The sequence below is a fragment of the Nesoenas mayeri genome, assembly GCF_963082525.1.
Source record: "Nesoenas mayeri genome assembly, chromosome: W".
NCBI classification, from domain to species: Eukaryota; Metazoa; Chordata; class Aves; order Columbiformes; family Columbidae; genus Nesoenas; species Nesoenas mayeri.
Genome location: NC_137553.1, coordinates 10,586,418 through 10,599,571, shown reverse-complemented (window position 1 = coordinate 10,599,571; position 13,154 = coordinate 10,586,418). Strand labels below are relative to the sequence as shown.

At 37.7% G+C, this 13,154-nt stretch overlaps 1 protein-coding gene across 1 annotated transcript in view; it reads right to left on the bottom strand.

Annotated features, from left to right (window-relative positions):
- Nucleotides 1-819: 819 nt before the first annotated feature.
- Nucleotides 820-13,154, bottom strand: part of LOC308051415 (polyadenylate-binding protein-interacting protein 1-like) — a gene marked incomplete at its 5' end in the record, with an annotated part of 88,641 nt that continues 76,306 nt past the window's right edge. The window contains 7 exon segments of the mRNA XM_080361842.1: nucleotides 820-1,714; nucleotides 6,364-6,452; nucleotides 7,053-7,057; nucleotides 7,060-7,111; nucleotides 7,242-7,319; nucleotides 7,323-7,359; nucleotides 8,802-8,908. Of these exon segments, the coding sequence (XP_080217968.1) occupies nucleotides 1,621-1,714; nucleotides 6,364-6,452; nucleotides 7,053-7,057; nucleotides 7,060-7,111; nucleotides 7,242-7,319; nucleotides 7,323-7,359; nucleotides 8,802-8,908 (462 nt within the window). The 3' untranslated portion in view covers nucleotides 820-1,620.

Sequence of the window (13,154 nt, the reverse complement as noted above, 5' to 3'; positions counted from 1 at the left end):
TGAATACTTCATATAAAAGTGGGAGATCACGAGGATCTCATCCCTTTTTTTCCCTTCTTCTTTTCCTTTTTGCTTATAGCCAACATTAGGAGAGGACCTTGCTAGTCGTCCCTGCGAACTGAGGCCTAGTGAGAGACTGAATCCAGCTCGGGTTGGCTGCAGAGTCCAATCCAGGACTTTGGGTGCCAGCTCTGCAGTTGTTGAGACTTTTCAAGATTGGTTTTGTATATTTTGTGTTATTTTCTCTTTTCTTATTAGTAGCATTAGTAAAACATCTTTAATTTCTCCAACAACTGTCTTCTCTCTGTCCTTCTTTTCCTCCTGATTGCCTGTCAGTGTGAAGGGGTGAGAGGGAGGGGCAAAAGGGGGAAGGGTGGGGGGAAGGAGGTTAACAATACATCTGCCAGGGTTTTATTGTCACCCCACAATCTAAACCCTTGACAGGGGCTCTACTCAGTCTAACCAAAAACAGGTAACAGGAAGAAGTAAAATTTAGTTTGGCAACAACAACAATGGTGTATCCTAGAGAGACTAACATTATATGGGGTCAAAAAAGAGGAGTTGGCTTCAGAATGTCAACATTTATAAAATATATGAATTTACTCAAATAAAAAAATTAATACAAAGCATATAAAATAACTAGAAGAATGGAGGAAGTTACAAGGGTTGCTGGAAGGTTGGACATGTTAAATACCCTCAAAAAATATATCAAGCACTGCACATACTCTTGGATAAGCATGGGTTAAAACACAACTATATTCATGTAGTCTTGAAGAACACAGCAAATGAAAGTATAGATTTTGCTTGTAGAAGTTGAAAATAAGCTTACCTGAACCAAGGGTCTTGAAAGCACCCAACTTCCAAAATACTGCTTGCTTTTTTACATATCAACATATAACATGCTTATTCCAGGGAAAAGTGTCCAGACCTCACTCATATGTTTTCGAAGAGGAAGGACAAGGTAAAAAAAACCACAACAAATAAAACCAAAAACCAACCAACCAAAATAAACCAAACAAAACCTGAAAAAAAAACTAAAACAAAACAAAAAATCTCCAAACAAACAAACAACAAAACAAAAAAAACCCCATGAAACAAACCCTACATAAACCACTTCTCATGACTCTGATCTACAGAAAAAAAAAAAAAATCCATATGTCGATCATATGTTCCTTAGCTAAAAACAAACAAAAATAAAAACAACAAAAACCCCACAAAAACAACCCAAATCTTGTATATGGCAAAAAGGATATGTCCAAATGTATACTAAACCAAACAACCAATTAAATTTAGATCAAGTTATTCCCAAGGGAAATTTTATGGGACAGTTCCGCATCAAATTTTCATTTCCATTATGATACTTTTTACATCAATGTTATTGCAGCCAAAACATTGTTCATGTACCTGTACATAAAATAAACTATGATATATACACAACATTTTAAGTTACAGGACATAAGTTTACAATTTTTGGCAGATTCTGTTTAACAAAATGGAAATTGTATAACTTTAGTACTTGAAGAAACTAAACTTCCTTATTTTGGTATAAATGTTTTGCATCCCTCTGTATTTTAACCATACCCGAACTTGTTTAATAAACTAACATTAATGTGTAACATCTCACTGTTTTCTCTTATGTTCTGATTCTAGACAGAATTTTTCATACACTTCTTCAATTTCTGGATCCATCTTGTCATCAAGGTCATCAAAATACCTAAAAAAAACCCCAACAAACAAAAAAACCACACGAAAAATGTTAAGCTTATGCACAGATTTTCAGAAACAGTGAAATATTTATGTAGGTGTCAAGAATAAACCAGAGCTTTATAAACAGTAGTTGATTATAACATTTAATAAAATTGGATAAAAAAGAAAAAAACCTTATGTGTACTAGGAAGCCAAACAGAAACCTCAAAGCAGCATAGATATGTACAAATTGTTGAAGTGTTTGTTGCCATTTTAGATCTTATGCTGTCCACAGGTTAAAGATAGAAGTAGTTTCCAAGATAAAAGAAAAATGCAATAATGCAATGCAAGCTTTCAAAAATTTAATAATGCATTTGCAATGATGTATTCACAAAAAAAAAAAAAATAAAAAAAAAATAGAACACATAGGAAAATTTGTTTATTTAACATCCCAGTTCAAATACTGCAAAACTGTGTTGGTTGAACATTATTCAGAAAAATCAGAAAATCACAGAATGGTTAGTGTTGGAAGGCATCTCTCTGGAGATCATCTAGTCCAACCCACCTGCTAAAGCAGGTTCACCTAGAGTAGATGACACAAGAATGCATCCAGGAGGGTTTTGAATGCCTCCAGAGAATGCATTCAAAACTCCACAGACTCCATACCCTCTCTGGGCAGCCTGTCATCATCAAAGAAGTTTTTCCTCATATTCAGATAGAACCTCCTATGTTTCAGCCTGTGCCTGTTGCCCCTCATCCTATCGTTGGGCACCACTGAAAGGAGTCTGGTCCCATCCTCTTGACATCCACCCTTCAGATATTTATAAACATTGATGAGAACCCCTCTCAGCCTTCTCCAGGCTGCACAGACCCAGCTCTTCCCTCATCTACCCAGCCAGTCATACCATCATAGAAGGCAATCAGGTTCGTCATATATGATTTCCCTTTGGTGAACTCATGCTAACCACTTCTGATAACCTTATTTTCCTCCACATGCTTGGAGATGATGTCCAGAATGAGTTGCTCCATCACCTTTCCAGGGATGGAGGTGAGGCTGACAGGCCTGGAGTTTCCTGGGTCATCCTTCTTGCCCTTTTTGAAGACCAGAGTGACATTGGCTTTCCTCCAGTCCTAAGGCATCTCTCCTGTTCTCCAAGACCTTTCAAAGATGATGGAGATTGGCTTTGCAATAACATCTGCCAACTCTCTCAGCACTTGTGAGTGCATCCCATTGGGGCTCATGGGTTTGCGAATGTCCAGTTTGCGTAAATGATCTCTAACCCGATCCTTTTCAACCAAGAGAAAGTCTTCCTTTTGCCAGACTTTCTCTTCTATCTCTATGGTCTGGTATACTTGAGGGCCAGTTTCAGCAGTAAAGACAGAAGCGAAGAAGGCATTCAGTAACTCTGCCTTCTCTGTATCATCCGTCACCAGGGCACCCTCCTCATTCAGCAGCAGACCTACATTTTCCCTAACCTTCCTTTTGCTGCTGATATACTTGAAGAAGCCCTTCTTGTTGTCTTTGACATCCCTGGCCAGATTTACTTCCAAGTGGAGCTTAGCCTTCCTCACCGCATCACTGCATACTCTAACAGCCTCCGTATATTTCTGCCTGGTGGTCTGTCCCTTTTTCCTCATTACATAAACATCCTTCTTCCACCTGAGTTTTGACTCAAGTTCCTTATTCATCCATGCTGGCCTCTTACTCCTTCACTTGATTTCTTCCTCATAGGGATGCATCAGTCTTGGGTTTTGAAGAAGTGATGTTTCCCACAGCATGTCACAGGTGAGCTCGATTACATCCCCCTCCCTCATAATATCTAGTTTAAAGCCCTGTCAATGAGCCCTATTTATATAGAAAACCTGTATTCCTATTTGTTGATATATGAAAGAAGGCAACCTTAATTCACCTTCCTTTTGCATCTGCATTGTGTTACCTTCTATTACATGATAACCATTGTTTCTGAAAAGTTCTGACTCATTTAGGTCAGAGAAATGACTGGATCCCATTAATGATAATCAGTATTACACTGTGGCAGATGCACTCGACCCCCCCCCCCTCCCCCCCAGCCAAACCAGCAGCAGTTTGGTTCAGGCTGCAGAGGAGGAAAGGGTCTGAGACGTATCCAGGCCAAGAACTCCTTCCCAGAGACCCACAAGGAAGCAGAATGGCACACTGAATGCCGAAAACCTGTGGGCATAGGGAGTCTCGTGCATGCTTTTCCTACTGGATGCAATTTGACTATGAGTCAACCACTTTATTCTATAAATACGACAGCCTAGATGAGCCCACTTTGAGCTCTCCCTGCTACATACGTAAGCTGTATGGCAATGGTTTTACTACTCAGAGGTCAGTGGATGAGCCCAATTTAACTTTAATATTAATCATTTATCTTAAGTAGATGCACACTAAATATAATTAATTATTTAGAGACATAAGGTTGTATGATTGTTAATATACTCTTTACTTCATGTTACTTGATAAGCTGCATTTGCTATAATTTTAAGCTGTAAATTTCTGCTCATATTGCCAAAAGCAACTTCAAATTACACTGAACACTTGCAAGATAAGGTCTATTTTGCACTTCGCTGAGAAGAAAGGATTTATTCAGACAAAACAGTACCTGCAAGGTTATGGACAATAAACAACGTCTACAGCTGAACACAACAAAGGCCCACGTGGAATCAGAGAAGATCCGATGAGAAGCATGAAGACCCCAAATTAAACATCGCTATCAGACTGAATCATGGTATGAATGGTTTGGAAAATCATAGACCTTTATATCTTTACATGTTCCGGGAACCTCTGCGCAGGTACTCAACTTGAGCCAGCCCTCCTGCTATTCTACTCCATTAATTTTTTTTTTCCTAAGAATTTTGTCTTCTGAAAGTCTGCTCTGCACACAGTTATCAGGCCTCACCTGAAAGTTTGCCACTGGAGCTTTAAATTTAAGACTCCAGAGCGAACTGTTATCGGGGGGAAGAATCCTGAAAGTTTGCACCACGATGGATACAGGCCTTGCCTGAAAGTTTGTCTCCGGAGGTCCAAGACACAGACTCCAGAATGAACTTTTATCAGGGAGGGAACACACCTGAAGGTTTGCTTCATGAATGGATACAGGCTCCTGGAGAGAAGGTAAGCAGCATTTGGCTTGGCATATTTCCCCCATGCAGTAAATAATAGAGTAAACCCGCCACCAAACTCTTTTAAGTTGCACTTCCCTTTAAGAAATCTAAACATTGTTCTGCAGCAAGCAGAACCCTAAATTACTTTCCCGAGACATACACAGAGTGAAGACTACCACAGTTTCAAAATAAAGCTGGGAAGTGATGGGGATCACTTAACAGCTTTCTCCTCACAGTTATTGGGAAATATCTTGAGTGTTGTTTGTTTTTTCTAGGTCCAACTGGAGCGTTTGTCACCATAAACTAGGACAATGGAATTGTAGCTTGAACACAATAGTGTATAGAATTCTAAACAGTCTTAAAAACAGTCAGCAACTATTGACTCTCAAAAAGTGTGTATTAGTTTCAGGTGCCCAGTTTATTATCTTCTGTGCCTTGGCATTTAAGAAGCAGTCTACATACGTATTTTATTTGTTCCTCCTTTCCTGCAGAAATGTAGTCTTGAGGAGGAACTCAACATAGAATCCTTCGCCCTCATGTCAGTCATAAGAAATAGCTGACAGAGAATCAGGATAGATTTGTTTAAGCTTTTCTTAAACCTTCAACAAAGAAGGTTCCACGTCATCTTGCATGAAGATTGACTTGCAGTCTTCCACACATCACTGTTCACATTTGCTGTATTTAACTGCTGTCTGTCTCCATTTTGCACCAAATTTGTTTTAAGCACAGCAGTACACAAGGGTATTTTTTTTTCCACAATATGAGCTTGTTGACTTCTGATGACGTCTCTGTCTTCCAAAGTTCCTGCAACTCCCCTCGGCTAGGTGCCATCTAAAAGTTTTCTAATTTACTAACAAAAATACTGATCCAGGCCAGCACTCTTATCACACAAACACAACAATGAAAATGTTTTTGGGTATCAAATCATGAACTCAAAGTCCTTCAACCATATGAGTACAAAGCTCAGAGCAATTTATTTTAGACTGTATTATTTCTTTCACTAGTTTCCTATCAAATTCTTATAAACCAGTGTCAGAAAAAGTATATTCCCATCCATTGCATCCCCTTTTGCCATTAGGCTGCTTTTCTTGTTCTGCAGGAATACCAAATAGCCATTTAATTGAGGGAATACTACTTATCCTGAGGAGAGAAACTTTACAACCCCCTCCCTTTGAAGTACACTGAAAATTTTGTAATTATCTCTAGCTAGGATGTATATGCACATCAGTCAGATGAATTCAGGTTGCCTTACTACCAACACTTGAATGTCTGTCTGGTGCTTCATTTTGCTTGCAAATTTTTAAATGCAAAAGAGAATATGTTTGTATGTGTGCAAAAATATCTGAAATTCAATTGCCCTACTCAGTTGGATAAATATAAAATTCGTTTGAAATCAACTTACACCTGAACAAATACATAACTTCCATTGTAGGGTTAAATAATAATTATATTATTTTGCTTCATTTTTGTCAAGATTGGATTCCTAAGTCTGCAGTAAAAGTAACTACTGTTAAAAAAACCCACAACTATCACTCAAAAAATAAAACATACTGATCTCCAAGTCCCAATAAATCTATTCCATTTTCTTCATAATCTGGAAACAAATCCTCTCTTTCAAGCAGCTCCTGGTATTTTTCTTGCTATAGTAAAAATGAGACCAAGTAACATATAAGACTAATCCTCTAAATTAACATACATCTCTACAGTTTGAAAATAGCATATTTAATGAAACCATAAATGGCATGAAACATATTATAGAAAAAACTCCTACTACAGTGTTTTCTCAGGGCATCAGTCAACCTCTAAGAATGACACCTATCTTCCCAGAGAACTGTAAAGGTAGTCACAGATGTCTTTACCTCAAATGATGTCATGCCATGTTGCGCTTAGATTAGATAGAAAACAAAGAGGAAGAAACAAACCCTTTTAATACTAACAACAGACAAACAAAAGACTTGAAGATTTCTGGCTTCCTGGAGAGACCAAGTGCTGAGGACTATAGCACAAAAACTTCTGAACTATATGAACTCAAATGCACATTCTCCATTTCAAACATTTACCTTCTTTTAATACACAATAAGGCATGTATTACACAAAGCCAGAAATTCATACATAATTTTGTCTTTGAAGTATGAATTTCAGATATTTTAAGAACAACTTTTAATGTACTGCAACAGGACATAAACTTAATTAAAACTTTTCAAATAAGATTGAGAAGATAGGTATACTAAGCTTGTGACATACCTGGATCTGCTACAGTGAAAGGAACACCATCAGAAGTGTAAAACGTTGGTTCATTCTAAGAAAAAAAGTTATACATTAAGTTATATGCATTCAGAGAGACAGCTTTTTGTAACTTTCAGCAACTGTCTATGAATCAAGTTAAATCCACATTAAATTAAGGAACTGAAGTGTCAGTGCATTCTTACAATAAAATAGTTTGGGTCATTTTCAGGGGTAGCTTCTGTATGTGGAGATGTTTCATGAACCCCATCCCAGTTACTTGATCATAGTTCTACTAGTTTCAGAAGCATATGTTTCACATCTCTGAAATAAACAAAAGCACCACAAAAACTAGAATGTTTTGTGCTAAGCAATAATTGGGCTATGTCTTACATATACTAGATAGCTATATTTCAAAAAAAGCTCCAAGAAGGACAAAGTTTGGTCCAGCCTGCAGATAATTTTGAGTTGGGTTTTTTCCTGCAAGTCTATATGCTTTATGTGTCCCTCAGTTATGAGAGACTCACTCTCTCCACTTCCTCTGTGGTGAAGGAGTCCATATGAAACAGAAATTGCTATAGTTTTTAAATCAAGATACCAAACTTGCAACACAAGTTGAGGAACAAATAATTTTCTAATAAAAGGACAGTACTGAGGATAACAGTCATCTAATAACAATCCAGGATAACAATAATCTAATTTATGCTCCTAACTTTAGCTCTCTAAATCACATTGAAATTCCATAGTCAACAGTGAAAAGTAATGTCTCCAATACATTAGATGCCACCACCCTTTTAATCCCTAAAATAAGAGAAATTGCTTTCTTCTTTTAAGCAAGTCCATGGAAAAGAGTTCAGTGAGTCTCATTAAAGAAAAAAAAAATCTGTAGTTATTTCCTCTATTAAAAGAAGTTCATGCTTCTGTATCTTTGAAGCCTCAGGCTTGTGCTATTTCCTCTAGTTCCTTAATCAACATTTTCCTCATCTTCCCTGGGAAGCAGCTAAATTACAACCAACAGATCCTACCAGCTACCTGCCGTCCTCCCTCCATATGGCAAGAAATCAGGTCACAATGTCTGAAACCTCTATAAGTTTTTAGTAAGTTTGCAAGAATGAAGATGAAATACAGCAGAATAAGATAACCTCATGCATGCAGTTGACTGCAAATTGAGAAGCAGAATACATTAACCACTCATTCTTTTCCAGCCTGTAGTAAGAACCTGCCAAAAAGGTATGTTCTCCAAGAAGAAAAAAAAAACAAAAAAGAAAAAAGGCATATTCTATTTTGCCCTTACATTTATAGATACTTGTATACTATATTTAATGCTGTTAAATTCAGATTTAAAAGTATAAACTATGAGATATAACTATTGTATTTTTGTATTTATACATGTTTTTAGAGACTAAAGCATTAAGGGAGATTTTAACAGCTAAAAGTTGTGGATTTTTTTAAAAAACAAACAAAACCCCAAACCAAAACAAAAAAACCCCAAAACAACAACAAAAAAACCACCACAAACCAAAAAACCACTACTATCTCATTAAGTGGAACATGCATCTCTAGTAAAAACAAAACAAAACCAAAAATGAAACACACACCACCATCCCAATTTATTCTTTGCTACATGGGAAGTAACCCAAATATCACCTTACTTTTCATAAATGAAAGTTTTTAAGGTAACATTTTGGACATATTCATTATTCTTGAAGGTTTTTAAGGTGTTCTGTCCAATATAAAAACCACTGCACATAAATTTATCTTTTCACCTGCTACAGTTTGCATCCAACACAACATTCTCAATTCTCTGAATAATTTCCTCCATATCATTCTTTCCTTTTTCTTTCCAGGCATCTTCTAAAACTGAGCCTGTCAACAAAAGACAAGGGATTAGTAATTTATTTTGTTTTTTAAATAAATTATAAAACTTTCAGAAACTGTCAACAGAAGAGATTCTGTAACAATCCATAACATTTAGATGCATTGTGGGACTACCTGAGGGTTGAATATCCCAATCTCCTACATCTTTTTGTTCAACTTTTGAAGCGTTGGTTGTACGATGTGCGGTCGGGCGTTGTCGTGGAGAAGAATTGGGCCCTATCTGTTGACCAATGCTGGCTGCAGGCATTGCAGTTCTTGGTGCATCTCATTAATTTGCTGAGCATCCTTCTCAGATGGAATGGTTTCTCCAGGATTCAGAAAGCTGTAGTGGATCAGAACGGAGGCAGATCACCAAACAGTGACTATGACCTATTTTGGGTGCAAGTGTGGCTTTGGGAAGTGCTCGTTGTTGCCAGTTGTTGTATACAATCCACTTTTTGTCGCACATCACAATCCAGTCGAGAAATGATTTGTTGTTGTTGCATAGAATAAGAGAAGACAACAATTCAAAAGGATGATTTTTTTGATTTTTGGTCAGTTCATGGGGCACCCACTTCTTGAGCTTTTTCACCTTACTAATTTGCTTCAAATGCCAAATGACCGCAGAATGGTCGACGTTGAGTTATTCGGCAACTTCTCGTGTAGTTGTAAGAAGATCAGCTTCGATGATTGCTCTCAATTGGTCGTTGTCATCTTCCGATGTCTGGCCACTATGCTGGTCATGTTCAAGGCTCCTGTCTCCTTTGTGAAACTTCTTGAACCACCACTGCACTGTACATTTGTTAGCAGTTCCTGGGCCAAATGCGTTGTCAATGTTGCAAGTTGTCTCTGCTGCTTTACAACTCATTTTGAACTCAAAATCACTTGAATATGCTTTTTGTCTAACATCATTTCCATAGTCTAAAATAAATAGAAAATAAACAGCAAGTAATAAGTGCGGCAGTTGCACATGCCCCTGAGATCTGGAGCCTTCAATGGGGCAGCTGATGGCTCTTTAGCACCTTTTGTGCCCCACTGTGCCTGTCCCCACATACACACCTAGGGTGGTACCAAGGTGCAATTCCTTTTGCACTAACCTAATAGCTTGTTTTAGACTACAGACAGTATGGTATCTCCAATGTTTATGTTGCCTAGAAGTTCATAGTCACTTCCTCCCTTTCAGTCCTGAAACATGATTTTGAAACTACTCTCCAGTGATTCAATTACACTGTGAAAGAGTCACATTACAAAGTGATACATGTAATATTTTTTTAATATTACAGTGATTTCTTGTTAAAAATCATTACACTTCTTCATCTTTCTGAAGTTGTCTATCAATGGGACAGGGATAATGCATTTGACCATACTGTTACTTGGGTCGCATTAACACAGAAATATTGCAACATTCTGAATTGTGTTTGAAAGGACTAACAGTATTTGACAGATCCTAATTGCTTTAAGTACATGCTATGAAAAAAGAGATCATATTTTTGCAGATGATGCCACAGGCTTACCTGAGAATAACAATAGGTTAGTAAGCTTTAGAAAGACTTCAGTCAACATAGCATCAGACATGCCAGAGAATTTCATCTAGATATATACAAGAGGAGCCAAGAATTATCTGACCATACCAGCCTGAGTTTTAATACATAAAATCTGCAAGACTGTGTGACAGCACTGAAGCACCCCTATTCGCTGAAATTCCACTGAGTGGTTTCTAGTAAAGTCATTATTTAATACAACCTCACAGCTGATTGTTGTCACTTTGAGTTACTGCACAGAGTATTAAAAGGTTAACCTTTGCCCTCACCCTGCTGATGTGGGATGGGACACTGAAGCTGCTGCTGAGAATGCTTTAGCAGCATACAGTCTAAAACTCTTGTGGATGAAAGCTCAATAATTGCACAGGAGGAAAAGAAAAAAGGAAAAATTAGTTTGCCACTATGGTTGAAATTAATAGCAATTCCTGATCTACTCAGCATAAATATTACATGATCCAAAAAATGTTTGGAATGGCATCTGATGATACAAAGGAATAAAATGCAAAGATAAAAGCAAGCATCTTGGTCAGCACTTGTTTCACATTCCCAGTTTTCTGCTGCAGTCCTTCCTTGATCCTAGGTAATTAAATAACAGCACCAAGAAAAATAAATATTTTGTAAAGCAAATAGGTAAAAAAACTGTATCTATCATTATATTAAATGGAAAGGACAACAGGAGACATTTATTGCTTGAGTAGTGAAATCAAGGTTTCATGAGGTAGCCCAGTCTAGCTACATATACACTCCAACATTTGTAGATACTTTGAGACATCAGAAACCTCATGCATTAAAATAAACAAACCAACGATTTACCCCCACAAAAAAAAAACCACAAAACTGTCTTTTTTTCTGGAATGGACACTGCAGCTAAGTAAGTATTTCTGTGAATATTCACAGAAATAGTGAGCCCTCCATCTTCTTTGGAGAACAATCAGAAAACAGCAGCACTAGAAAGCTTCCTGATTTATCTACTGTCTTTTTTAAAGGTCCTTCAGCAGGCCTTGCCTCAGGGAAGGACTTTCAACATAAGGATTGACAGCAGGAGTGAATATGCTCATTGGATGTTTAAGCACATTGCTTTATAGCAAATGTGAGGTTGTGTTCAAACTTCATTTGAAGGGTTTAAATTGCAAAACCTCTCTTCCCTACTCACCATATCAAAAGAAGCTCCCATGCGAGCGGTGGAGGAACAAGCTGAGACGACTCAATGTGAGTGATAAAGCATAGTTCCCTTTATTAGTTCAAACAGCGTATACTTATAGAGTCTACAATAATTATGCCTACTTGTCACTCACTAATTGGCTTAAGCTCTAACGATTACATTTGCATGGTCCTCCTACTTGCGGCTCACTAGCTATGCATGTTTTCTTAAAGTTATTTATGAAACTCTGCCAAGGTCGCAGTGTCCTTGCCGTTCCCTCATGATCAGCAGTTTCTGCTGAGGCCTATTGAGGCATTGAGGCCTAGTTAGGCTAAGCTCCTAAATCATGTCAAACCGCTAACTTATCAGAACAAAACTCTTATTAGAACAAACATTAGAACAAAACTCTTATTAGAACAAACTCTGGTCGTGCAACTGCTCCATGGATTCATGTCCTTTATCTTTAAGCCACTCCCTAACAATTACCCCTCTTTCTTTTTGTACGAGCAGAGTTTGTCCCAATGCACGCTCAAACATTCTTTTAATACAAGATAAGGCACAACTTAGACACAGAAGTCCAATAACTACAACAATCAGAATAACTAACAAACCTTGCAAGAGGCCTTTGATCCATCCTCCCAGTCTCAGCCACTTTGTGAAACTTTCTAGGCCAAAAAACCCCATATCCTTTTGAATCTTTTGGGAGTGGTCCATAAGTTGTTGAATTTCCTTATGGATTGAACTCGATTTATCTTCTAGGTCCATACAGCAGAGACCATCAAATTCTTCACACCCATGTCTCTACAATAACAACAAAAATCTAAAGCAACACGATTTTGAAGTATAACATGCCTAATACCATCAACATCTACTATTAATTGAGTTAGTATGTCAGAAGTTAGATTAGCCTGTTTAAAAGACCAATAGCTTAGCTTTCATATGTCTCCTAAAGCTTTACCAGCTGCTAGACTAGGGAGGAGTGCAGTAGGTACTATGGTAGGAATGTCTCATAATTTTACCTCATTTTTGCATTGAATATCTAAGTGTAATATCACCCTTTTGACTTTCCTGCTGTTTGCTAGTGATTTGACCATAACTAATGCAGGTTCTTTCTGACTTAGCATGTTTTTGGGTCATACTTGCAAAGTGTTTCATCATAGGGCAAATTTAGGCTGCTCCACTTAGATATAAGTGATTCATCACATAAAATCCTTTTGACAATTGGTTTTGTGGTGTTTTCCCTACTTCTCCCCCCTTTTTGTTTTAAAAAACAAACAAACAAACAAACAAACAAACAAAGTTCAGAACCAGATACGTGCGTTGGATCTTGACTACGTCAAAACCTAGGAAACAAGACAGAAGCAAAAATAAACAACACCAAGAACCCCTGATTCAAAGTCGAGAAGCAACACAGTGCCACAACAAGGATGGATGACAATACTCCAGGAAAAAAAAAAAAGACAGAGCGGGGGGACTCACAACTGGCGCCCGAACAGGGACCCTCGACAAAAAGGGATTATTATGATTATGGGAGCGGCGGATGCAGAGAAGCACCAGTAACCGCAGCAACCGGGGGGTCA